Source organism: Anguilla rostrata, chromosome 10 (assembly GCF_018555375.3).
Source record: "Anguilla rostrata isolate EN2019 chromosome 10, ASM1855537v3, whole genome shotgun sequence".
Taxonomy (NCBI): Eukaryota; Metazoa; Chordata; class Actinopteri; order Anguilliformes; family Anguillidae; genus Anguilla; species Anguilla rostrata.
Window position 1 is genome coordinate 21,912,739 of NC_057942.1, and position 27,869 is coordinate 21,940,607.

Here is a 27,869-nt window from a genome sequence, read left to right on the forward strand (position 1 = left end):
AGGAGAGCACTACAGGTGTGTGTGCTGGAGAGTGTACCCCATCACGAGATTCAGCAAAGCTACAGTTTTTATCTCAAAAGAACTAAACCAGAGAATGGACACAGAGAGAGAGAGAGAGATTTCACAGGATGCTGATGCATTGCACAGAAGACATATTGTAACGAGTGGTCTAATCGATGACGTTAGCTAGCCAGCAAGAAAATGAGTCTGACTCCAATTTAAATGCCACAAATATTTATTCCGTTATCTCCTTGAACAGACTAACTCCAGCGGACCACACCAGACTAAACTTGGAGAAATAATTTTAAAAAAATAGTTCAATTATCGTTACGGTTAGTCTCCTCTCCTTTTTTATGCACAGTCCAATACCTCCTGTTTTTGCCCTCCTCAACCTAGACACGTCACTTCCGGTGTGCCCCGCCCAACAATCCATCACAACCAATTACACCAGCTTATCCCCAATCTATGGGAGGAAACTAGGGTCTCAGACCAGGACATTACAATATGTTATTATGTTGGAGAATATCAAATTGCTGGGCTCCTCCCAATGAAAGACACTGACAGAGAAAACCAAAAGGTGGGTTGTAATCGGGCAGCACTCCTCCTCACTCTCACACCACTTACTTCCTATCCTTGATCCATCCAAATCTTACCACTGCTACACTCAGTAACAATGTGTGGTTGCGCAGGCATGCGGTTGTGTCTGCATATGTGCACATGCGTGTCTGTGTGTATGTAAAGTATGTACGTGTGTTGGGGGGTGGGGTCATTGGCCACTCACATCCTCGCTTTCTCTGTGGTTACCACGGTAACGACAACATGCTAATAAGGCCAGTGATGGGAAGTGGAGATGTGTTAAGGAGATTTTTATGATTATTTTATATCCAGAGAAATGCCATATACTATATGGAGATGACATTGGGACCACAGTCCTGCACTACTGAGCTCTCTTAAATTAAGTATCATATTGCCTTCTATTGTTCAATGTCAGCACACTTCCAACCCCCCAACCGAATATGGTGTTCTCTTGAATCAGCAAGTGTCCAACTGCATAAAAAGAGAATCTGAAATACATTTACATTTAAAAATGCATCCAAGTTGCTAAAAAACTGATACACAAATATTAATTTATACAAAAATGCATATACAACTGCACAGAAATAAATATATTTAACATTAAACACTATTTGAGAAAGTGCTTCTGCAGATTCCATGCATAAATGAAAGGCCATGTATGACAGCACACATATGAGAAAGCATGCATCAGAGTGCTGTAAGAGAGGAGGCAGGAACATGAGATGCATGATGCTGAGGAAGAGAGCAACAGAAAGAGAAGCATGGAAACCACACCTGATCAAAACCAGGCCTACCAGAGCCAGGAAACAGAACAGTGAGGTTAGCAGTGCACATAGCGTGACACACGCGCTATAAAATGCTTATTTATAACACTGGGATCACACTCCACTGGACACCCTGCCTCCACTGTGGCAGGTGTCTCCCCCAGCCCTGAGGGACTATGGGTACCGGCAGCTATGAAGGGCGCCATTGATTAGAACTGGCCATTAGAATGACCATTGACTGATCTTCCCCATAACATCATCTGTGTGCAGCTGTCAGTCATCTGTCAGCATGAGAACCCACAGCATGCACATATTCACGAAAAAGAGATTAATTTCAGTATATAATTAGATTATTATTATTTACATTTTTGAACTTAGTCAACCACAGAACTGTCAGTCAGTGCCACTTGCAGGTGATTGAAGATTCACTTCCTGATATCTGCTCTACACGCAGACACAGGGGAGAGATATTTCACTGCTTGATTCTCTGTTTAACCTCCTCTCAGACTGCACTCAAATCCCCTCCTCTTTTGGGAGGACAGTGAACACCAACTCTGGCAACCTGTGTCAGCCTGCTAAAAAGTGAGGTGCAGAAGTGTGAAAACTCCATAGCAATGTGCCAAGTACACCTCCCACATAAGCGATGAGTAGGACCTTAATTAGGGAACCACTACTAGCATGAGGAGAAAGGCCCTGTGTGAGTTCAGAACTGTACGGGAACAAGGCCTCGGTGAAATCCGTGCTGGTGACTAGTCTCAAATCTGTCTTAAACAATCTATGTAGCAGCACAGTGATGCCCTGCTTCAGGGCTTTTCAGCTCAATCCAGAGCCTTTCATAATGTGAATTTTGCTGGCTCAGACCTGCCTGTCTAAGAGACAAGCATACTTCCGACCTTGAACTTCATTTACCAAAGTGCCACAACAGATGCCACAGCAGCCCTAAATGTTTGCTGATAGTTAACAGCAACTGAGAACTTCAAACCAGTTAACAGACTTCCTGCACTGAATATGAGGCACAGACATTCAAGAGCAAGAGGAATCAAATTTCTTTAAGATTTGGGCAAGCGTTAAGATGGGAGCCAGACAGCCAAAACAGCTGACAAACAGAAATGTGCATTTTCAAATTTATTAAAGTAATGATCTGTCCAACCTTTGATTAATTAATTGATTAACCAACTCAGATATGTATGGTTTTGTATGGAATCCCAGACAGCTCAAAAATGAGTCAGTGTTCGCTATCATCATTCAGTTTAAGCAAAAAGGTTATTGCAGATTCGGCGGTTGCAAAAGCAGGGAATTAAAACACAGTGAAAATATCCTGGCTCCACTTCATACTCTTAGCTAATTATCAACTACAGTAACGATAGCAGCTGTCAACTGTTATGCTTCCTTGAGCATTGATCTGTTCTCTACTATTGGAATTAAATGTACATTTGAGTCTCCCCTGACTGGCCAGGCCTAGTAGTGGGTGGCAGTAGCTAGGTAGTATTGACAGAAACAATGGAAACAGGAAAGAAAAGGAAATCCTACAAGCTGATTGGTGTATAGTCCCAAGAAGATGCTTTTTACTGGCATAACAGTGATTGCTGGAAGAAATTTAATCTCAAAATCAATTGAACACCACTAACAAAGATTCTACACAGTTGCACAGCAGAGTCATTCATGTCTGGGGTAAAGAATCTATGGTGTCTATGGTGAAAGATAACAGGAGAGGATGATTTTGTCTCAGAGAGGTACATCAGTGCAGCAGAAAACTCAATATTCTAACGAGTACAGCTTTTCAAAAGGTGGCCATGAGGTGTAATTTTCGATACAATAGATCCATTTGTTAAAATGGCAAACACAATGTACACAAAGTCCTTTATCGACAATTCCTTTTAAATGTTTTTTTTTAAATGTAAGCACTGGAATGGCTGATGTGATATCCAATGACCAAGTGTATGAGAGGTAGCCTAATTATTATTCATCAGTGAAGACTGAATAACAAATTAGCATATAAATGAAAGCACATTGGTTCCTCTAATGAAGTAGCAGTAAAACAAGCCATTGTGTTTCACATTGCTTACCTGACCACTCCCCCAGAGACATATGATCTATGGGTTATGTAAGATTATAACCTCATCACTACATGGTATTAAAGATACAGTTTTGTAATATAAAATCTGTTGTCATAATGATGTGTGATTATAAAACTAGATTTATGATACTTGTAATACTCCAGTGGTTCCCAAAGTGAGGGGCACACCCCCTAGGGGGGCTGCAGAGACACAAAAGTTTGGGACGCTCTGCAGTAAACTAGAATATATGTGACAGGTGCTGGTGTTTTGGTCCTCAAGTAGAGCAAGGTCATTTTTCAGTTTTTTGCAGATGATAAGCTTTCAAATGATGTGTCATACATTGAAATCTGAAAATAGTTGAAGAAGATTATTTTAATGTTGGTACTCCTAAAATCAAGTAGCAGAGAAAATCCCCTTGAAAGATCTTGAACTTTTCACACTTCTCACAGAGAGATAATTGGTGGAATTGGAATTTAATTGGAACAATAGCTAGTTAACTCCACCCCAACCACTCCCCCACTAGAGTACCTGTCAATCCTTGCCCATTTAGGGGTTACCCTATTTAAAGCTTTATAACTCCAGATGTGAACACCACAGAGACTAGAAAAATGTATTAAATGAAGCAATACATTTGTACCATTTACAATACTAGCTTAGATTATTTTATATTCATAATTTTGTAAGAAATAAAGTGCCACATATGCAATGGCCAAGGCAAAAAATCTAAAATGAATTTGCTCCTTTTTTAGTTCGTAATGAAATACTGGGAGATTGTGGGTTAAAGTATACATGTCCTGGATCAAAAACTTCTTGACCACAAGTTCATAAAATCTAAGGGTGGATATGTAGAACTACTAAAGATGAAGCAAAAACTAAGCAGTGTACCCAGCATCTCCAAATCTACCCATAATGTCTAAATTATTAACAGTGGTCTAAAATAGCTAAGGGTCCAGAAACATATCCAAAATCTCTCCAAAAAGGAATATAATGCTTTTTGTCCACTGTAAAGCATATGAGCCCCCTATGAAGGTTTAAGATGAAACATAGATATCAGATTTAAACATAATGCAAAAATATAGTCACACAATGCTGCACAGTACCTAAATGTGTAATAATTAACTCTTGTATGTATTTCTATGCTCTGTACTCTCCTATGTTTTCTTGTATGGGAATGGGACAATATGAAAACAATTTTCAACCATCCACCACGTTTTGGCAATGTTTCAACGCTCTCCTCATCACTGTTGTATGCGTCACAAAAACTATTACTAACTAACGCTTACATAACAGTGTGAAATATCCACATTACATAATACCACTAACCTATTTAAAGACACTCAACTTCTAAAATAACGTAGCCTATATAACCGAAATATTTTGAGCAGTAATACTTACGTAGCAATGATGAAATCTTATCTATGTTCAGTAGATGGAGACAGAGACAGTAAATCAATGACAGTTCTATCTGCTTCTGTTTTGCTTCAGAAAACGATGTCAGACAGGTCTATCAGCAAACATATGGCTTAGCTATACCCAGAAGTCCTCAATAATAATAGTATTTTCCAAGGAATTACGAAAAATCGTTGACAACGTTTCGTTAGGGCTTGTAGTCTGGCTTGGAGCGACGCTATATTAGAACTGTTTGGAGTTAGTTGGTCAGAAAGTGCAATCAGGATTCAGCTGTGCAGGACCCGCAGAAGTTCTCCTAGAGCGGGCTAAGTATCTGTTTTTTGCCATTAGTGTAGCTAGATTAGACTTCTACCTGTTTTGTAGTTGCCCAGCATTAGTTTTGGTGTTTGTTTGTGAAGTGTAGTTTAAAGTGTAGTACCTTATTGGCCTCATTTGCTCTTAACTGACTGCATCAAGCAGGCATTGTGTGGAGCTAGTTAGCTGCTGGTTTGTGGGGCAATTGCTTAGTCACCAGCTGCTTTTCATTTGCTAATTAGGGCTTGTAGTCTGGCTTGGAGCGACGCTAGCGTCGCTCCCTCCCAGTTTGTGTCATTGTATCCCTATCCTTCTACCATCACCCTTCCTCTCTCTACTCCCTGTCCTCACTGCTATGCTATGTGCCCATCCCATCCCAACCTGTTCTCTCCCCTTCCGAACTCGCTTCTGCAGGCGAGGCCCCCCGCGGCGACGGAACCCCTCCAACCTTCGCTATCCCTCATTGACCCCCTGTGACAACTTCACGGTCGCAGGAGGGCTATGGAACTGCCAGTCTGCTACACGGAAGGCTGACTTCATTTCAGCCTACGCATCCCTCCTCTCTTTACATTTCCTTGCCCTCACTGAGACCTGGATCACACCAGGCAACACTGCAACCCCTGCAGCCCTCTCCTCCTCCTTCTCCTTCTCTCACACCCCCCGCCCATCTGGCCGTGGTGGGGGCACAGGTTTGCTGATCTCTCCCTCCTGGAAATTCTCTGTTCTCCCCCTCTCTCACCTCTCCATCTCTACCTTTGAATACCACTCTGTCTCAATCACCTATCCTGTTAACTTGTATATTGTAGTTATCTATCGCCCTCCAGGGCCCCTGGGAAACTTCCTTGATGAGCTCGACACCCTGCTGAGCTCCTTCCCAGAGGATGGCACCCCACTGATCCTCCTGGGAGACTTCAACATCCACCTTGATGCCTCCCACTCCGCAGCCTTCCTGCCTCTACTTCACTCATTCGATCTCTCCCTAATGCACTCCCCACCAACACACAAAGCTGGCAATCTCCTAGACCTGGTTATCCTGAGAAATTGCTCCTCTTCCAATCCCACAGTGACCCCTCTGCACCAGTCTGACCACCACTTCATTTCCTTCTCCCTCCCTCTTACTCCCCCCTCCCTCCCCTCCATCCACTCCTACTGTCATGGTCCGCCGTAACCTCCGCTCCCTCTCTCCCTCCTCTCTCGCTTCCAGTGTCACTGCTTCACTCCCCACTCTTGAATCCTTCTCCAACCTTCCCACTGACTCTGCATCCTCCGCTCTGTCTTCCTCGCTCTCCTCAGCACTTGACTCTCTCTGTCCTCTAGCCTCCAGGCAGGCACGCTCGTCCCTCCCAGTCCGTGGATGTCTGACCCCTCCGAACCAACCGGGCCAGCCTACGTGCAGCGGAGAGGAAGTGGAGGAAATCCATGGCTCAATCCGACCTGTCTGCCTACCAGTCTCTACTAGCTACATTTTCTACCGCTGTAACCTCTGCCAAAATTAATTATTATCAAACAAAATCCATAAATCTGCCTCTAACCCTCATCAGCTGTTCTCCATTTTCTCCTCTCTCCTCAGCACTCCTTCCCCACCTCAGTCCTCCTCGCTGCAGATGACTTTGCAGTTTTCTTCGATGAGAAAATTGCAGACATCCGCAGCTCCTTCACGTCCACCACCACCCTTCCCCACTCCCCCAGCTCTGTTCCCTCCCCTTGTTTCTCCACTTTCTCTCCCCTCACTGACTCTGATGTTTCCCAGCTCCTACTCTCCCACCGCCCTACCACCTGTGCTCTTGACCCCATCCCTTCCTCTCTCCTCCAGACCATCACACCTGACATCCTCCCATATGTCACCTCCCTCGTGAACTCCTCCTTGTCTTCTGGACGTTTCCCTCTTCTTTCAAGCTGGCCCACGTCACCCCACTGCTGAAAAAGCCCACTCTGGATCCCCCTGTCATCCAGAACTACCGTCCTGTCTCCCTTCTCCCTTTCCTATCCAAAACAATTGAACGAGCTGCTTCTAATCAACTCTCCTCTTTTCTCTCCCTGAACAACCTCCTAGACCCCTACCAGTCTGGCTTCAGACCTGGCCACTCGACAGAGACCGCACTCCTCTCGGTCAATGAGTCGCTTCACGCCGCACAAGCAGCCTCCCATTCATCTGTCCTGATCCTCCTAGACCTTTCTGCTGCCTTTGACACCGTCAACCATCCCATCCTCCTGTCCTCCCTGGCAGCTATGGGGATCTGTGGCACAGCACTAGACTGGATTGAGTCCTACCTCTCCGGTCGCTCCTTCCAAGTCGCCTGGGCTGGTGCAGTATCAGCACCTCGCCCCCTTGCCACAGGAGTTCCCCAGGGCTCTGTCCTTGGTCCCCTCCTATTCTCCCTGTACACCCAATCTCTTGGTCCTGTAATCTCTGCCCATGGGTTGTCCTATCATTGTTATGCCGATGACACCCAACTCTTTCTCTCCTTCCCGCCCTCTGACACTCAGGTCTCTGCTCGCATCTCTGCTTGCCTGAGGGACATCCAGAGCTGGATGGATAACCACCATCTTAAGCTGAACCCAGGCAAGACGGAGATGATCTTCATCCCTGCTCCATCCTCTAACCTTCTTGACTTTTCTATTTCCCTGGGGGACACTGTGGTGTCATCATCACCCACCGCAAAAACCTTGGAGTGGTGATGGACAACAGACTGTCCCTCTCCCAGAACATCACGGCGGTGAGTCGAACGTGCAGGTTCTTCCTGTACAACATCCGGAGAATCCGCCCCTTCCTCACCACCTACGCAACCCAGCTCCTGGTTCAAGCGATGGTCCTGTCCCGCTTGGACTACTGCAACTCGCTACTGGCTGGTCTGCCAGCATCCGCCATCAGACCCCTGCAGCTCATCCAGAATGCTGCAGCGCGTCTGGTCTACAACCTCCCCAGACATTCCCATGTCACCCCCTGCTCACTGACCTCCACTGGCTGCCTGTTATGGCTCGCATCAAATTTAAGTCCTTGGTGCTTGCATACCAGGCAGCTAAGGGGTCAGCACCAGGGTACATTCAGAGGATCATCAGACCCTACACACCAGCCAGACCTCTCCGTTCTGCCACCTCTGGACGCTTGGCACCTCCCCCTCTTCGCGTCTGCACTTCCCGCTCCCGCCTGCTGTCTGTCCTGGCCCCTCGCTGGTGGAATGACCTCCCCGTGATGGTTAGAACAGCAGAGAATCTCACCACTTTCAAACGCAGACTGAAGACTCATCTCTTCAGGCTGCACCTCTCCCCACCCCTCCCTAGCCTATAGTTCAGCTCATTGTACCTAGCTAGGATAATTTGATTGTTAGTGTATCTGGCAGGATTGTTTTTGTATGATTAGGTGTGATTCCAGTGCTAGTTTGTACTAGGTAGGATTCTTGCTTGCTGAACAAGCTTACTCTACAGGGTTGGAGTCCTGATCGATGTGGTCACTTCTGGCACTACGATCCTTACTTCACTCTAGTGTTTCTTTTGCGCCTCTACATCATGAAACCTATGCACTTGTTGTACGTCGCTCTGGATAAGAGCGTCTGCTAAATGCCTGTAATGTAATGTAATGTAATGTTAGGTGCAACAACTTTTAATGCTACCATAGAGCGAATGCCACGGTAAGAAAATGTTCGGTTACGCTGACCTATAAAACGCTATTCCAAAAGCAAAATTAGGCATGTTATAGACGCTTTCAACGGTAACAACATAAACAAACGTTACTGCGCATGTGCGTTGTTCTGGCCCTAACTTCCGGCAGACTTCCGCAAACAATCAATAACAACAGAGTCCCTTTAGACTATTCCTGATAACAAGCAAAATAAATAACAAGTAAATTATGTTAGCTAGCTAGTTAAAACTATGGCAAGCCAGTATTATTTGGGGTTACCAGTCGAAGAAAAGAACCGTTACTTGGCCAAACTCAAATGCGATAACGTTACACTACCAGAACAAGCGACAGAAACAGATAACTGTTGACAGTATTGCACCTTGCGGAGCATCATACATTCCTTGCATAATCCATAACTATTCTGGTTACATGCACATTCTTGTGTAAAAAGTGCACTCTTTCTTATTACATTGCTTAAAAACGATGATTACATGAGACACACAATGGGGCTAGTGCTGGGCAGCATGTGTAGCCAATGCAATTACTATAGGTATTTATTTGTATAGCATGCATTGATGGAAAAAACATTGTGGCTCTAATAGTTTGGGTCATCTTGCTAGGTTACCACAACAAAAAATGATCAGGCAATGTAACATTGTCAAGTCATTGGAAACAGGTATCATAACGTTCGTTCAAAACGTAGCTATAGCGTATCAACTACTAGCATTGACCTAACGTTTCTGTGTATAATTTATACAATGTTAGCTACGTTTAGCTAGCTAGCTACAATCAATTTAGTTATCTAATTGTTCGTAACTATTGAAGGCTTGTTACTGGTCAGCTAGCTATTAGCCAATGCTTATCATGAGTTTGTTACCTGAAACAAAGTCAGTGCTACAGTGAGAGCACCTATTCGATCACCTTCGTTCGACAGACAGGAAAACGTAAACTGATTTGCAACTATATATATATATATATATATATATATATATATGAAATAGGTGAAATATCGGTAACAACCTGTACCTAGTTAAGTAGGAAAAAATGTCCTTGTTATCCTCCCGTGGTTATTTTTTCAACACTTTCACGATTTTTTTCTGTGCCGGCAAATAAGTCAGAGGTGGTCCAGCGCTAGCTTTTGGTTGCTATGGGGACGTGTATCCACAACCCTATATAAATGAATGGAACTTAACGTAAATTTGCTAGCATACTGTATAAGTGTCCTGTCTTGTGTATTTGAGGTTATATGAGAAAGGGTGGTCCCTATCAGCACGTCTAGGAATCCGTACATATTCACTGTTGTAACTCAAGTCACAGGACGCAAAATAGCTGTTGGGAAAGCAGTTTGAAAGTATGAAGCAACGTCTGCGCCATTGGCTTTAATGGGTCACGATGAGATAATTACGAGCCTGTTGCTAGTCTTAAAGTTGATATAGTAAATAAGCCTGTATTAGTATTACTAAATGTGTATGTATGATGTTGGTTTATTTATTTATACAGTTTATTATGTGTATTTTTACAAGACTTACCTTTTAATAGGTAACAATGTGCAGTTATTTCTCAAAAATACGAAGTAACAATGGGCAAGCACCAACTATAATAATCGCTGGGATTCAAGCAATTCGTTTCACAATTCCCTAGTGGGGTTACAAAGTGAAATAATGTATTTTTACAAATTTTCGAAATGGCATTTGTTCCAAGTTGCACCCCACAGCACAACAACCTGAGCCCAACGTCAGTCTGCTCATCAGTTTAACTTTCACTCCGTTTGTAATCGGGGCCATATTAGCCAATAAACACAAACCCAATAATAAACAAACACAGACCAGAAGTTAACTTAGGGCCAAGCGCATAACCTTGGCAACGCGCGTGCGTCCGATGAAAGGGTCTATACATTGTTAGAAAGCTTATACTCTCACCTATTGATTGAGCGTCCGCCACTGCAGCAACCTCACACAATAAACAAACATAGGCTACTCCCACGCGGCTTTATTTATGGGCGGTGGCTTGACCGAAACTAAGTGACAATAGTCAACAAAACCAAACTGCTAATTAAACTGCACCCCCATCACGCCTCCAAAACCCGGCTGTAAGAATCACTAAAACAAGCCGACTTTGCTGACAAATTATGAGTATTTAGTGATCCTAAAAATGTTGTTTATTCTATTGAGTGACTTCTTCAACATTTTAACTTTTGTAATATGAAAAAAAGGAAAACAGTAAAAAAAATTTAAAAAAACCTTTTTTGCCTCCTAGCGCGATTTCAAGATTTGCGACTTGGGGACCTTTCCTCCAGCATCCGTCACATATTCAGATGTATTATATGTCTAAAAAAGATATTTGCATAGTATGTGCCAGTAAAGATGTAATTACAATATCATACCACAGTGTGTGGTGTTAATCATTTTTAATGATACCAAGGCCTACAGTATGAAATATTCATAATGAAATTACCATATCAGTTAAACAGTTTGAGATATTGCTATAGAATGAACTTGAATTCAAGAAGACAAAGCAGTGTCTCATTAATTAGAGCTCACTGCAACAGCATATCACGCACACTACTACCCTGTTCGACTGTTTGTGTGTATGTGTGTGTGCCTGCATGCATGGACACATACACATATCCAGTGCCTATTCAGACCCCTTCACTTTTTCCACATTTTGTTACAGCCTTTTTATAAAATGTATTATATTCATTTGTATTCTCATCAATCTACACACAATACCCCATAATTACAAAGTTTTTAGAATTTTTTGCAAATTTATTAAAAATAAAAAACTGAAATATCACAAGTATTCAGACCCTTTGCAATGACACTCCAAATTGAACTCAGGTGCATCCTGTTTCCATCATAATTGAGATGTTTCTACAACTTGATTGGAGTCCACCTGTGGTAAATTCAATTGATTGGACATTATATAGACAGGTGTATGCCTTTCCAGATCATGTCCCACAGTTGACGGTGCATGTCAGAGCAAAGACCAAGCCATGAAGTTAAAGGAATTGTCCGCAGACCTCCGAGACTGGATTGTGTTGAGGTACAGATCTGGGGAAGGGTACAAAAAAATTCCTGTAGCATTGGAGGTCCCGAAAAATACCATCCCTACGGTGAAGCATCATTCTTAAATGGAAGAAGTCTGTAACCACTAGGACTCTTCTTAGAGCTGGCCACCCGGTCAAACTGAGTAATTAGGTGAGAAGGACCTTGGTTAAGGAGGTGGCCCAGAACCCAATGGCCACTCTGACAGAGCTCCAGAGTTCCTTTGTAGAAATGAGAGAATCTTCCAGGACAACCATCTCTGCAGCACTCCACCATTCAGGCCTTTATGGTAGAGTGGCCAGACAAAAGCCACTCCTCAGTAAAAGGCACATGACAGCCCGCTTGGAGTTTGCCAAAAGGCACCTAAATTACTCTCAGCCCATGAGAACCAAGATTCTCTGGTCTGATGAAACCAAGATTGAACTCTTTGGCCACAATGCCAAGCATCACGTCTGGAGGAAACCAGGCACCTCTCATCACATGGCCAATACCATCCCTACGGTGAAGCATGGTGGTGGAAGCACCATGCTGTGGGAATATTTTCCAGTGGCAGGAACTGGGAGACTAGTCAGGATTGAGGGAAAGATCAATGGAGAAAAGAACAGAGTGATCCTTGATGAAAACCTGCACCAGAGCGTTCAAGACCTCAGACTGGGGCAAAGATTCACCTTCCAATAGGACGACGACCCTAAGCACACAGCCAAGACAATGCGGGAGTGGCTTTGGGACAAGTCTGTGAATGTCCCTGAGTGGCCCAGCCAGAGCCCGGACTTGAACCCGATTGAACATCTCTGGAGAGACCTGAAAATAGCTGTGCAGCAATGCTACCTATCAAACCAGACAGAGCTTGAGAGGATCTGCAGACTGGGAGAAATACCCCAAAAACAGGTGTGCCAAGCTTGTAGCGTCATACCCAAGAAGACTCGAGGCTGTAATCGCTGGCAAAGGTGTCTCAACAAAGTACTGAGTAAAGGGTCTCAATACTTATGTCAATGTGATATTTCAGATTTTTATTTTTAATAAATTTGCAAAAATGTCATGTATGGGGTATTGTATGTAAAAATGAATTTAATCCGTTCTATAATAAGGCTGTAATGTAACAAAATGTGGAAAAAGTGAAGGGGTCTGAATACTTTTCGAAGGCACTGTATATGTGTCTGCATGTACATGCATGCAGGCACACACACACACACATACACACAAACAGTTGAACAGGGGAGTAGCATAAGTGATATGCTGTTGCAGTGAGCTCTAATTAATGAGACACTGCTTTGTCTTCTTGAATTCAAGTTCCTTTTACAGCAATATAGCAATAATGAAACAAAAACAACCACACCTTCATGTGTACAATAAAACCCTCATCATAATGTATTATTAGACACAACAAATGCACCTTTTCATTCATGAGAGATGCAGCAGTCAGAAGCCACCTGCTCATTGGCAGTCCACTGCACCAATGTTAATTTCCTGAGGACATGTCTTTTATACCACTGCAAAAATCTTTCCTAGCTTGCTTTCAACTCCAATCCAAGCTCTCTTGGATAATAGCTTTAAGTTTCTCTGTAAAACATACATATTCTTCATGAAATTTCAATTAGCACTATGTAATGTTTTTTAGCTGCGACTGGCAGCAGCGGTCTGTGGGCCGGTCGGTTGGGCAGTTGGTCCACAAAGTGTCCCACCCCGTAGCGGCCACAGTTTTTGCCCCAGGAGGCTGAAATTTGGTGTGGACGTAGGTCATGACCGGTAACTTTCAGGCCGATTGACCAAGAGGGGGCGGGGCGATGGGTGTGGACTATCACAAAAAGGTGAATAACTCCCAAATGGATTCACAGATTTGCACAAGATTTTGTGGAAAGGTTGGTCATGAACCAAAGAAGAGGTCACATGTTTGTGTGAGGGTGTGTGAGGGGGCATGGTGATGGGCATAGCCTATCACAAAAAGGGGCATAACTCCCGAATGGATTCACAGACTTGCACAAGATTTTGTGGAAAAGTTGGTCATGAACCAAAGAAGAGATCACATGTTTGTGTGAGGGTGTGTGAGGGGGCGTGGTGATGGGCTTTGGCCTATCACAAAAAGGCACATAACTCCCGAATGGATTCACAGATTTGCACAAGATTTTGTGGAAAGGTTGGTCATGAACCAAAGAAGAGGTCACGTGTTTGTGAGAGGGTGTGTGCGTGGATGTATGCACACATAGATGCATTGCGCATGTGCTGTCGCAGCTATTGCGGATTCGCGCTTGTTGTTTTCAGGGTGGCAGACAGATGGTATTCTTTGCTTAACAGCTGTCATCAGGTCATGTTGTGTGCATTTGTTAACTACATCAAACCCCGCTTTTCAATATTGTAGCATCACAGTAAATTGGCAAATCCATAAAGCTCAAATAACATGAATCCACAACTTACTTACTAGTATACGATTAAAAGTATACTTACAATTTATGTATGTTGTATGTGATTGTGTCTGTTGTATTGTATTGTATGTTTTGTGTTGGATCCCCTCGAAAATGAGATGGTTCATCTCAAGGGGCTATCCGTTAATAAACTTCATTGAAAAGGAGTCATATCATGTATGGTCTCATCACTGCTCAGATAATTGATTAAATTTTTGAGATTCCATTTTAAAAAAACCAATTAATATAGGCCATCTTCCCTATATATCTTGTATATCCATATATCTTCTCCTAAATATGTTTGCTAAAGAATTTGTTTCATTACCTTCTTCTTATTTTGTATTGATGTTTATCACTGTGTCATTTCTGATTGATTTCTATTTTATTTATTTCTTAATATTCTCAATATCTTATTTGTTATTTATTACTTTGTAAATGCAATCTGCTAGCATGCTGTGTTTTTCATTGTATGGGGGGGGGGGGGGTCTATTTAACAAATACTGAAAAAGAAGACTCAATTCTCTTCTTTACTTCAAATGGACAAAGGTAACCCCCTAGCATGACTGCAGAGAAATATACAATACCGCATCATGTCACTTATCTTCTGGACACACTACTTCTGTGGAACACAGAAAATGAATGAAAAAAAAAAGAATGAAAAAAGAGCAATACACTTGCCTTTTTTCACCTGACAAGTTAAGAGATACAATTTGTGATATATTTCATTAAATTTATTACAAAGCAATATTTTCCCTTAATGAAATACCAATGAAAAGACAGCTCAGCACCAGTAGAAAACAGTGAACACAATTTAGAGCCTGACAAGCAAGAATCTATGTGATTGATTCACTAAGATTCGCATTAATACCTCTTCCCCTGAGCGCATCCAGTCTAAGGAACCACCCTCTATTTAATTTCCCTAACAGCAAAAATGACTCTCTCTCCATGCCTCTCTCACTCCCTCTCTCTAATAAATGTATTAGGTTAGACATCAATCTCCACTGTTTAATTTAAAATGGAGAAAAATAATATTCTTGAGAATCCATCTGAGGTCATGACCCCTCAGCTTGCCCTGCTGATCAGTCGGCCTGCCCCACCCCCCAAGCATTCATGGCCCACCCTTCCACTGCTACAAACTACAACACTCACTGTTGGAACAACATTGCAAAGGCCACAGCTATTCCCTGTGAAAATTAATGGCTTTAGAAGGTCAACAGCATTTAAGTATGCTGTCGATTTGTTTCCAGCAGCTTAGTGAAACCATCCTTCTGACATTAAAAGTGAGCAATGTACACTTTTCAGTCTCATTCTGGCCTTTAAACTGATTCTGAGTCCTTCAAAACATATAATTATGGTTATGTGGAGTAGCCCTTTATGGCATAAGAATGCATCAACTGTATTAACACAGAATATCAACCAGTAAAGGCTACAGAGACTAGTGGAATTATACCACTTAATTCACCCTGCAGATCAAGATTACTTAGGATTACTTAGATCTGCTATCTGTTAGTTCTCAGGCCAAATGCCAAATATCATGTGACCACTTTCTTCACTACTACCTGACAACAGTGAGCAGAATCAACCCTCTCTGTTCACATTTTGTAGCCACCCACCCTGTCCACTGTACAAACCTCACCCCCATCTCTCTCTGCACAGTGGATAAATCACACCTTCCCTCTCTTTTCACCAAAATACCCAAAATATGCGCTTCTACCATTACTCACCTTCCCAAAATCCCGCACGTCAAACAGGTCAAAAGGATCAAACAGCTCGCTGTTCCGTAGGCCCAGTTTGTCGTGACAGACCTTCAGAAATGTCCGTATGTTTTTTAGACACAGAAACTGAAAGAGAAAATGACAGGAAGTAAAACATAAATGAAAACTTATATCAGACTGCTGTCAAACCAGGGATACACACTGAGTCAGTTAAGACTGGAAGGTCTGGCCACACTAGACAGAACCCGACACATGTGAGACTTGGCAAACGTGAGACAAATTCAACAGCAGGCAGCAGTATGTGATTTGCTGCAGGCTTGGCAATGTTTCCAGAGAATTCATGAAAGATCTGTTTCAAACACCATACCCTAAATCAGTCTGCCATTCTGATAATGCCTCAGAACTGGATGGGTCATTTTCACACCACCACATGTACACATACACACACGTACAAACAGATACACACAAATGTATGTGACACACACACATGCAGAAAATTGTGTCCTGAGTACACATGGAAAAAACACTACTGCAGGGAGATTAGGGTTTACCAGTGGAGTTAAAAATTCAAACTGCTTCTCAGAATCACTGGCCATGAAAAGCCAACCACATCCTCAGACCATTTTACCTCAGTATTCACAAACCATCAATACTACATGAACCTTTTGTTTTTATCGAAGGATAGCATGGCAGCTTTGACACTTTTGTCCCCTGAGCCCACAACAAAAAAGGTAAATGTGTCATTGCTGGTATCTTTAAATCCAGGACCCTGTTGCAGAAGAGGGTTCCCCAGAGACATCCACATTAAGGGACCGTGTGGAGTGACCTCACCCTTCACCCCCGTCTATTACGATAGATAGATAGATAGATAGATAGATAGATAGATAGATAGATACACATACTTCACACTGTAAGGACTGGGCCGCAAGCAAAGTAACTTCCAGCTCCAGGACGAAAAAGAACCTGAATGAAGACCGGCTTTTCTAGTGACAGTGGGAAAGATTCACAGCGGGTGCTGAGGTCAGCTCCCTTGGACAAGCCAGCACCACACAGTTATCTGTACTTCCCAGTAAGACTGACAAACATCCAGGCATCAACTAGCTTAGGAAACTTCTGTCTGTTCTTTGTTTTTATGGAATTGTCATGGATTGTATGTAATGTTTGTGTTCAGATTATATTGCGTCTCTTAATTAGCTACAGCCGCCTAGCCCGCATAGCTAACGTATATACTCTATTACTAACATTAGCTTACAGTCCGCCGTCCTTTTAACCGAGATCTGTGCATGCGATCTCATGCACTAACGTACTCATTCAACACATGGTGTTGTATATTTAGAATTAAAAGGTACGCTGAAATTAGCTAGACGTAGCTAACTTCGGTAGCCTTTATCCACACCATTCCCCTGAATTCCAGGCCAGCTTTAAGCAGCACATGCTAAAGGCTGATTCATAAGTTCGCTCCAACAGAGGAGCTTTTGTTCCCTGCCCCACATGTGCTGGAGAACACACACATGACTAGACACATGCAAAACAGTCTAGTTCCGCTTTTATTTCACTTTCTATTTAGCCTTTAATGATTTTAGTTTGATTGATTGTTTGTTAATAAATTCTATTTTATTAAACCATTGGTTTTTATTATTCGGATAAATCATTGAGCCTACCACCTAAAAGAACGCAAGTTATATCATTGGTTATTATTTTAATATTTAGTATTGAAATTCATAATCGTGATTTGATTAATTTTATGAGACTGATTAATTATGAGACTGATTATACTTTGTGAGGATTATTAAAACTGATATGTTTTAATAATTTGTCCTTACTGATCTACAATTCGTAGGGGTGTTTTTCCCTACAACACCTTGCAATAAATTAGGTGTAAAAAAAGAAAAAACAATAGTTAGGACAGGGCCACTCCTGCCCAGTCCAGCTGGACATCCTTTGCCATACCAGCAGATGATGCAGAAGGTTAAAACACTTTCAATAAAAGCAGAGTAAAACATTTGGAGCATTTTATTTGTGGACATTAAAAGATAGCAATTTCTTCAAAAAGTACATTCTTTGTTGTGTCTTAGTGCTCATGAGGTCAGTCCACAGGTCCCATTTAAGCTTATGGTCGAACACAATGCCAAGGTACTTGTAATCTGTAACATATTGTATTGGCTCCCCATTAATAAAAGTAGGGTGAGAGGATTGCAGCTTTGGACATTTCAATGGACATTTCCTTTGTTCTGGAGGTGTCATCATCTTTCTCACTTCCTAAGCAGAGATGTCTCTGACATCTTTATGTGAAAGAACAACTACAACTTTGGCCCTGTTCAGACCTGTACTTTGTATCCAGACATATCCAGATTGTGTCTAGATTCAATCAAGACGGATGTCAGTTCACACCTGGCATCAGAATGCGTCTCCACATGTATCTCGAGTGACCACTTGTGATCGGATCTCTCTTCCCCGCTCAATATGCAAATAAATACATAGATCATTTCCATTTGCAAAGACCAAATGCGTTGTTGTTTTTAACCGGCGGGAGGCAGCAATGCACTACCTGTGCCTAGTCTGCTGGAAATTAAAAGAAGAAGAAGATTGCAAAGACCTTGGCGAGCGGGCAAAATCAAAACAAAAACAGACTAGGTCTATTCCTTGGCGTGGTCCAGGCAAACCAAATCACCCAAGATGTTGGACGCACTCGTAATATGTCGCTATGCGCTTTTCGAAATTTACAAACGTCGTAGACAAACCCAGCTTACGCAATTTGAAAACCAACCAAAATGATACAGTTCTATCCGCTTCTGTTTTGCTCCAGAAAACGATGTCAGATAAGTCTATCAGCAAACATATGGCTTAGCTATGCCCAGAAGTCCTCAATAATAATAGTATTTTCCAAGAAATTACGAAAAATCGTTGACCACGTTTCGTTAGGTGCAGCTGCTTTTACTGCTACCACAGAGTGAATGAGTAAGTGAATGCGGTGATAAGAACATTTTCTGTTACGCTGACCTAAAAAACGCTATTCCAAAAGCAAAATTAGACATGTTATACATCGTTAGAAAGCTTATACTCTTACCTACTGAATAAATGAATTGTAAATCAAGCCAGGCTATAATAAAAAGGGCGACAACGCCGTAAACAACACCTGTGGTATTAAGCACAGCTATTTTGGAAGGTACCCAGGCATGACAAATGTGCAAATATTTCACAAACGGATTGTCCAAGACAACATATGACCGCTCAGTCTCAAAACAGACATCTCTGCACGTAAACCAATGGTAAGGTTGTATATTTATTCAATATTTAGTCCCAGATATTGACTGTAGAATTGACATGGTATCATTTTTCAAAACTTTTTCTTATGTATTTCGTTGTTCAGTAAGCAGCGTTTTCACTGATGTATTGGCATATCTTAGGGCTATTGTCGGGTTTATCTTGCGGCTATGACGGAATACGATTTTTTAGTGGTGAAATAACATTTTTATGAATGCCAAGATAGACAATATGTCATATTCCTTGTGTTTCTCATGTTTTCTGTTAGCCTCGCTTATCTTGTCTCATTCGTACGATCTTTGTTCTTTGTTGCAGCGTAGGCGGACTCTCGCCTCAGCTCTCAGATCAAGGCTGATCTGACTCACCTGCGCTCTTCGCATTCCGCACGCTGTCTCGCCAGCATTTATTCTCGGCTCATCCACAGATCTTCACCAGATCGTTGTTTCAGCTCATCTGATGCGCTACGTCGGGTTTTTCTATTTTGTTGTTTAAACTTGCGTTTTCTCGTTGCTACAGATCCGGGCATTTGCCTGCTTCTCCCCTACTCTGCCAGTCGGTCCTGTCCCTTTCGTCTTCCATGTCTCTCACCTGTCCTGTTCGTAGTCCAGTCTTCGTGGTTGTTCCGGGTCCTGTCTTTGTCCTGTCTGTCCCTTCTCCTGTTTTAGCTGCCGGATCCAGCTCGCCCTTCGCCGGCCAGTCCAGCCCTGTCCATCCCTGCCCAGCCCAGTCCAGTCCGGTCCAGTCCAGTCCAGTCCAGCCAAGTCCCGTCCTCGTCCTGCCAGTCCAGTGACAGCTCCCCGTCTGGCTCGTCTCTTCGCCAGCTCCCTGCCGTGATTCATCTTCCCCCGTCCGGTCCGGACCAGTTGCGGACCCAGTTAATTCCCTGCGCCTAGGCTCCACTTCCCCGGCTCCTGCTTCGTTCTCACCAAGCCCTTGTCATCACTGTGCAACCCTCTAAATAAATCTATTTGATTCCCCTGATCTCTCTGTGTTCGAGTTCTCCACTTGGGTCCTTCAGAGTCGCGTTCATAACACAATATTGTCCATTATGTCATGGGTGGGGGGTGTAGTTGTAGATTAGATTGCAGGGAGGGGTGCATGTTAAATGAACGACCAAAGCGTCAATGGTGGCGCTGCGAAACTCCTACAGTTGTCAGTGTTTCCTGCGGAATTGATCTCTTGGTGTGGTGGTGGGTGTCCGAAGGGGGGGGGGGGGTGTATCAAAGGTGAAAAGACTATGAGAGACTATGAAAACATAACCTCGAGACTTCTTAAATATCTAAATCTATCTTTTAGCTCTGACGAGCTCTTGATACAAGGAATAGCAGTTTGCAAGAGCTAAAAAGTAGTTTTAGATGTACTTTAAAACCATAAAATGTTTGTTAACCCTTGTATTGTTTGTAAATACTGAAGCAAAATAGGCCTGTATTTTGAGTTATGGTGGGGTGAGAACAATGAAAAAAGCACATTGTCCATCTAGAAGTTCTATCTTCAAGAATAGAGGACTATATAACCAAAATTGATACTCTAGAAAAGTTACATATTCTGCTAAATTAACTCAATTACCATGACAAAACAGTACTTAGAATGTTTTATCTTTTTATTTAACAATATAATTTGAGCTGGGTCCACATTCAAAGCCCCATCTGTCTCCCTCACACTCAATGACAGAGTTTACATGCATTGTCCATGCAAAAAAAGAGGAAAAAGTGAGAAAAATGGCTTTAAAGATTCTGTTCTGTTACAATCTAATTCTACTGAGAAGCAGGATACAAAAATTTCCTAACTAACTTAGATGCTTGATTCATGTATTTTGTATTAGCTAGTGTTATCTGTATTAATTTCTGGACACTGTAGCAGCTTGTGATACTGCTCCTCTCGGTATAATCATTAATTGTTATTAGAATGCAGCCCTCTTTGTCAGCTGTAGCAACTGTAGCCTAACTCTCAGTTTTGCTAGCTCACTACATTCACAAAACCTTAAAAATAAACACTTTCCCTTTCGTTTTCATGGAAAAAAATCACCATGTTGTAGTATGGAAATGGAAGTAGTTGAATCACTCAAACCTTTTAAATGCCCTAAAAAAAAAATTCACGCTGTTTTGGCGATTTGCCAACAATTTGCGGCTGCGACATCCGATGGGTTTCTCTAGGTCACCATTTTAATCAGAAGTATTTTACCATTATAACAGCAGCTCTAGATAAAAAAGAGGGTAGGCACGTACGTAGCTCAACTGGAACAGGTTCTGCTTCGGCTCCAATAAAAACCTTGTAACGTTATCTGAAAATAAACATGTTTATCACATTTATTTTTTCACTTGTCCGATCAGACAACTGCATGAGGCATTCCACTTGCCCGAACAAAGTTAGGATCCGCCAGTTGTCATCACCGAATGATAGTTAACGCCAGTGCTTGAGATGGGCAGGAGCTTCGGAACTTGTATATGAGTACCGACTCTTCTTCTGACTACCAACATGAATTTATTTTGAACAGTATGTATTTTGAGGAGTAGGTACCGGCATGTATTTTGGTCCAATTCAAACACTGGTTAACACTATGGTATTTTTGTAATATTTGAAGGGTCGCTACCTACCTTTTTGTTGTCTTTCGGTCGCTGAAGAAAAAAAAGTCACGCTTTGACAGACATTGCAACCTTCCGACCACCTCAGAAAGGATCAAGCACGGAGCACGCGGGCGGCCTAGGCTTTTTAAAAAAAATAAATATGTGAAAATTATTATGGTGTGGCGGCAACGATTTTGTCGTGGCGCCGCGCCACGCCATGGCAAAACCTAACCAGCGGAAACGTTGAGTTGTGGTGTATCGTCTACTAATGAAACTAAAACAACGCGTTTCTGTTTTTAACTCATACTTTGGTTGCAGTAGGACTGAATGTCTGAGTTCCGTAATCTCAGCACGCCAGCGTCCCGACCACCAGGGGCTTTGCGCTAATTGGTTAATAACGGTGATTGGACTTTTTTTTAAAGGTAAATCCATTGTTTCTATAGGTGGGTATAATTTTGTAACATCGAAGATATATTAAATATACAAGATTTTAATGTGAAGTTACATGTAAAAACTCATATTATACTTGATATGATTTAAAATTAACAGTATATTGTTGTAATTATACACCTGATTACCATTTTTACAACAATATTTTTACATTTTTTAAAAGGTAAATCAAATGCTTTATGGGTGGTATATCAATTTATTACATTAAATATTGATTAAATTACAAGATTTTTTTTACATAAAATTATATAATAAAACCCAACTAATAACAGCACTCTTCTGCAATTTTAAGCCTGATTATTTGTATTATAGCAGTGTTCGACCATATTTATAGGTGATTTCATTGTTTTTACAGGTGTAAATAGCCTTTGTTAAACATTAAAAAGCCAAAAAAATACAGAAGATCTCATGTAAAATTAAAGCTACAAACAGTTATTTTCCGTTATTTCACAGTATTTTTCTGGCGCCCCTGCTGCCAGAAAATTGCCATTTTTTTACACTTCATTTTTTACAGTGTACCGTTCAATAAGGAAACTCATCTTGCTCATGGTCATTTCATTTACTTTGCACTATAGTCTGTGATCATGTCAAACTTCACCTACATGCCCATTCTGCTAAAAACATATTGTTTCAACTACTCAATTTCATAATTTCTCCTCATTTCTCTCGTACTATTGTTATTTTCTCATATGCAAAGATTTCTGGGACATATGTGTCTGCTCCTATTCCCCACTTTCAAGTGTTCCGGTTCTACTACTTCCAATTCTCACGTAAGGTCACTGATCTAGCTTAGCAAAACAGGACTCCTACCTGTAGATATGCCTATCAAAATGGCTTATAAACCTTAAAAATGCTAAAAGTGCATCTCGACAAAATAACAGAAAACGGATATCTTGCTGGTGCAGAAATTGACGCCGCTGGCCATCAGCGCAGGGGTAGTACATATAAAACAACGCGGCCTTTTCAGAGTTAAAACATTATAGACACTGTTTGGTGACTAATGACACATCCAGCACTGGCTCACGTGGCAATAAAATATCTGAGTATTGTCTCTCATTACAGACTACTCCCAGCTCATGTGCAAGAGCTTGTCTTTACAAAATACAATTTGGTGCAGTTTGAGTAAGGCATAATAGTTGACGATGTATTCCACCCAGGGAAGCTTTTACATTTTTTCTTTGATTTATCCCAACTTATACAAATTAAACATACAGGTGAAGTGGGGCTTCAACAATGAGAGACGAAAAATTATTAATAAACAAAAAACAACAAAACATTTTACCCTTACATTCTGTAGTTTTTATTTCTGTGAGGTGGTGGCATCTCTCACTCTGGTTTCTTGGGTTAATTGTCCCTGATGAGGGTCAGGTGTGTGAGTCCTATTGTGAGGTGGTGGCACTTCACATGCTTTGGCTCCTTGAGTTAATTGTCCCTGATGAGGGTCAGGTGTGGCAGTCCTATATCTAGCCCCTGGTTTCTGGGGTTCAGCGCAGACTCATCGTTAGATGTAGGGAGAGCATCGGCCTGTGTCATGCTCTGGGTGTGTAGGGGTGTAAGAGAGATTTGGCCACCATTTAGTTTCTTCTCTGAGCTGATTCACTCTTAGAAATTGTGCCCTCGTCTCTTTAGTTTACCTTTTCCGACCCACCTGGCTGCAAGTGTCACTTTCTATAGTAGGTTACTCCACTCTGTCTTCCTATTGGGTTTATACTTTCTAGGTAGCTACAGTACGCTGGGGCCGTGGTTTTCTGAGTCCACTGACAGAAGATTCAGTGAGCAGAGGGAGCGATTATTTAGAGCTCTTTATTATTTGGTGTTTCCCCTGTCCCTTTCAATCGCTTGGCGATTTTTGTGGTTACCCCTTGGGGTTAACTTTTAGATCCCCTCGGTCTGCAATTGCGTCCCACCCCCCACTACTGAGACAATTTCATTAGGGGTTCTTTACATATAATAGTTCATAATGAAGCTTAGTAACTTTTTGTTTTATTTATTATGAAAGCATTTTTTCAGTTTATAATTGACTTCAGTGTCCCTCAGGTAGGAGTGATGGCGGGGTTCATGTAGTTCATACTTTGTAGTTCAGAGTAAGAATGAGTAACTATGTTTTGATTTATAATTTATTTTGATGTTCGAAAGTTGATTTGACTCTTTACCTCAGCGTTACAAAAGCCTATTATGGCTATATAACATGTCGGTCATTGTTTGTTAATTACCACTTTAAAAAGCAAATTACCTGTTGTTAAACTGGATTATTTTTGATGTCATTGTAAAACCATGACTTTAATGCTTTAATTACAATAGCAAGGCCAGCGAAGCTGGTGGAACCCTATTGTATTTGTTAGGATCACCTATGTCGGCCAGATGATGGCGCTATAACAAAGGGTCCTGCCATAACTCCCACACCATAAGTTAGATCAACACAAAACTTTATCGACCTATGCAGCTGAACGTGCTCTACAACTTTGCCATTGGGACCACCTATGTCCGCCATATTGTTTGCCCGCCATTTGGACTTTTTTATTAGTTGGGGTACGGAAGAGCTGGAGCTCTATGTGTTACAACATCTAGTAAACTTCTTTACGGCAAGCGACATCCATGGTGACGTAAGTAATCCGACACCGTAGGGTCTAGTTTTTATCAGTGAGGGGAGGGTCTGAACGTCGGGGAAGCAATGGAAGACAGTGCCATCCAGAGTGCATGGTAGGCTATTAAAGGTTTGTTAGTAAAAGCTTTTTGAGAGGATGAACAATTACTTTTCTTTGGCATGGATCCATTTGAAGACAGTATCGGGTGAGTTCGTTAAGTCTTTAAATCTGTCATTATGGTGAGAAATAGCTAAACCATTTTATTGGTAGGTTTTGAGTTTCTGTGCAAACGCGCGAAAACACACTGGTATAATAAAACAATGATGGCAATACATGTATAGTCCGCTTCGTTCCGTTGCTACCATAACATAAACTATCTTGTGTCTACAGCTGCAGTTTCTCGCTGCAATTTCTAATATTGAATATAAACAAAAGACGCAATTTATGCTGTACTCTGCCAATGTCTAAATAAATAATACGGTACTCCGAGCGTAGGAAGCAGGTAGCATGGATGGCGAGTTGATATTTTTTGCTACTAAAAGTTTGTTAGTAAAAGCTTTGAGAGGATGAATCATTACTTTTCTTTGGCATGGGTCCATTTGAAGACAATATCGGGTGAGTTTGTTTAGTCTTTAAATCCGTCATTATGCTGAGAGAAATCGTATTCTCAATTTAATCTCGAAATTTTCTGTAAGCTTAGAGTTGTAATTAGTTAGCTGTTTCGTAGGTGACTTAGTTAATGCACTCGTCTTAACTATTGCTTGTATTTTTGCATAGACTGCGTTGTTGCTGTTTTTGTTTGTGTTAATCAGTTTAACCTACAGCGTCCAAGTTGAACTATGCGGTTGTTCCCTGCACTTGGAACGGTACTTCTCTCTAGGGTTTTCGACACACTTGTTCCTGATTATGATTATACACTTTGTTGTACGTCACTCTGGATAATAGCGTCTGCCAAATGCCTGTAATGTGATGTAATGTAATATTCCGTAGCAACAAAATAAACCCGACATTAGCCCTAAAATATGCCAATAGGCTACAGCAGTGAAAACGCTGCTCACTGAATAACAAAAATAACGAGACAAATTTTCTTGTTAAATTATACCATGTCATTCTACAGTCCATATCTGGGACTAAACATTGAATAAATATACAATCTTACCGTTGGTTTTAAGCGTAGATGTCCCTTTTGCGAATGAGTGGTCATATATTGTCTTGGACAATCCGTTTGTGAAAAATACGCGCATTTGTGATGCCTGAGTCGGCTATCTTCAATAATAGCTGTGCGTAATACCACACCTGTTGCTTACGGCGTTGTTGCCCTTTTTTGTGCAATTTAGCATGATTGACAATTCATTTATTCAGTAGGTGAGAGTATAAGCTTTCTAACAATGTATAACGTGTCTGATTTTGCTTTTGGAATAGCGTTTTATAGGTCAGCGTAACCAAAATTTTTCTAAAACCAAAACCAAAATGTCTAAATAAATAAAACGGTAGGCTACTTTGCGCGCAGCACGCAGATTGCAAGTTGATATTTCGTCTTTTGTTTCGTTTTTTCTCAATGTCCTATCTATTATTTGAAATGTGTATTTATGTGTTATTATTCTATCTGTCTCTGAGGCGCTCTGAAATGTGCATTCTCTGCTAAGCTGAGCAATGGATTGGAATATGTGTCTGACGTACTGTTGCACGGTATACCGAAACTTCAGCACTTTCTCGGTACTTAAAAAAAAAAAGAAACGGTTCGCTATTAGAATTTTCCGACGTTCGGTAGTTTTGTGTCAAATGTAAAAGCCAGGGAAATGTGTCTCCCGCATTACTGATTGAGAGGATGAAAAGTGTAATTTGTCAGAATCTTCGCTAGATGGCAGTAGCAACTAAGGTTGGCAGGTGAGGTGACTTGCGCTTGTGCATCCTTCGTGGTTGATACAGCGCAAGCTTAGACTCAGTTCACTTCAGTAGCAATAGCTGTTCTAATTTGTAAATATTTTATTATAGGAAGATGCTGTATTGTTATTGAAATATGCTGTTTTTAGATATATTTAAAAGTGAAAGACCTGTTTAAAGAATTTACTTTACAATTGTTTGATTTTTGAAATATATTTAATATAGTTTTTTATGGTTTGCTGTTGTAACACTATAGTCCTATGCTTATTTATATGTTGAACAGGCTTCAACTTAAAGGTTGTTAATAAACCAGGTTTTTAATAAACCGTGAATTCGAAAATGAGGTCAACCCTTTTGGACATTAGGTTTCTGTATTGTTAGGTACCGAGTATCGAATCAGCATCGTTGAAGTTTCAAGTACCATTTCAGTATTGAGTATCCTGATACCAAACCTGGTATCAATATCAAAGTCAAAATTTTGGTATCGTGACAACACTAGTGTGACGCCTTTTTTAGTTGCGGCGCAGAAACACTGCAGCTGTACATACACGCCGGGCCATCTAAGTGTTACGACATGCCATCTAAGTGTTACGACATAGTAAAGGCCTTTATGGGAAGCAGCCAGGACACATCTGTGGTGACGCAACTATGTCATCAGACAGCATGTCTTAGCACAAATTTGGCTATAAGTCATCAATATTTTACTACGTCAGACACATTTTCCAATCCATTGCTTATCATGATATTCAGTAGATATGTTGGGTGAAGGTATATGATCATGAGGACAAAGCCATATTAAAATCGCTCCATAGGGGGCGCGATGGTGCCAATGCTTGGACCCCTCCCAACGCCGCTTGCGGCTTTAATTAGGGGTCCAAGCAGCGAAGCTGGTGGAACCCTATTTTATCTGTTAGGATTATTAGGGGTCCAAGCAGCGAAGCTGGTGGAACCCTATTGTATCTGTTAGGATTATTATTATTATTATTAGGGGTCCAAGCAGCTTTGAAGTCAGCAGTTGAATCTTTTTTTTCTTTTCTAAAATGCGATTGGCCACACGCTGTGTTCCTCACAGGAGAAAAACCATCACAGTAGCCTACTCCTACCACACTCAGTCAAGTTCAAAATGCTTGCTTGTTGCACCAGTGATTGAACAGTTCAATTTGAACTTGGCGGCGGCAGAAGATAAGGACGATTCTTCGCCACCTTGGCCATATCTCAAGTCCATGTTTGAGATTTGTGAAATT

The 27,869-nt window shown here is 41.6% G+C and overlaps 1 protein-coding gene and 1 long non-coding RNA gene across 4 annotated transcripts in view; one reads left to right on the forward strand and one right to left on the reverse strand.

Annotated features, from left to right (window-relative positions):
- Nucleotides 1–27,869, reverse strand: part of LOC135233737 (guanine nucleotide exchange factor VAV2-like) — a 168,140-nt gene that overhangs the window by 102,044 nt on the left and 38,227 nt on the right. For all 3 annotated transcript variants that reach the window (XM_064297559.1, XM_064297557.1, XM_064297558.1), the window contains exon 2: nucleotides 15,888–16,004. In XM_064297559.1, coding sequence (XP_064153629.1) covers nucleotides 15,888–16,004 — 117 coding nt within the window. The remainder of the gene's footprint in view (nucleotides 1–15,887; nucleotides 16,005–27,869) is intronic.
- Nucleotides 1–27,869, forward strand: part of LOC135233773 (uncharacterized) — a 392,830-nt gene that overhangs the window by 14,206 nt on the left and 350,755 nt on the right. The window lies entirely within an intron of this gene.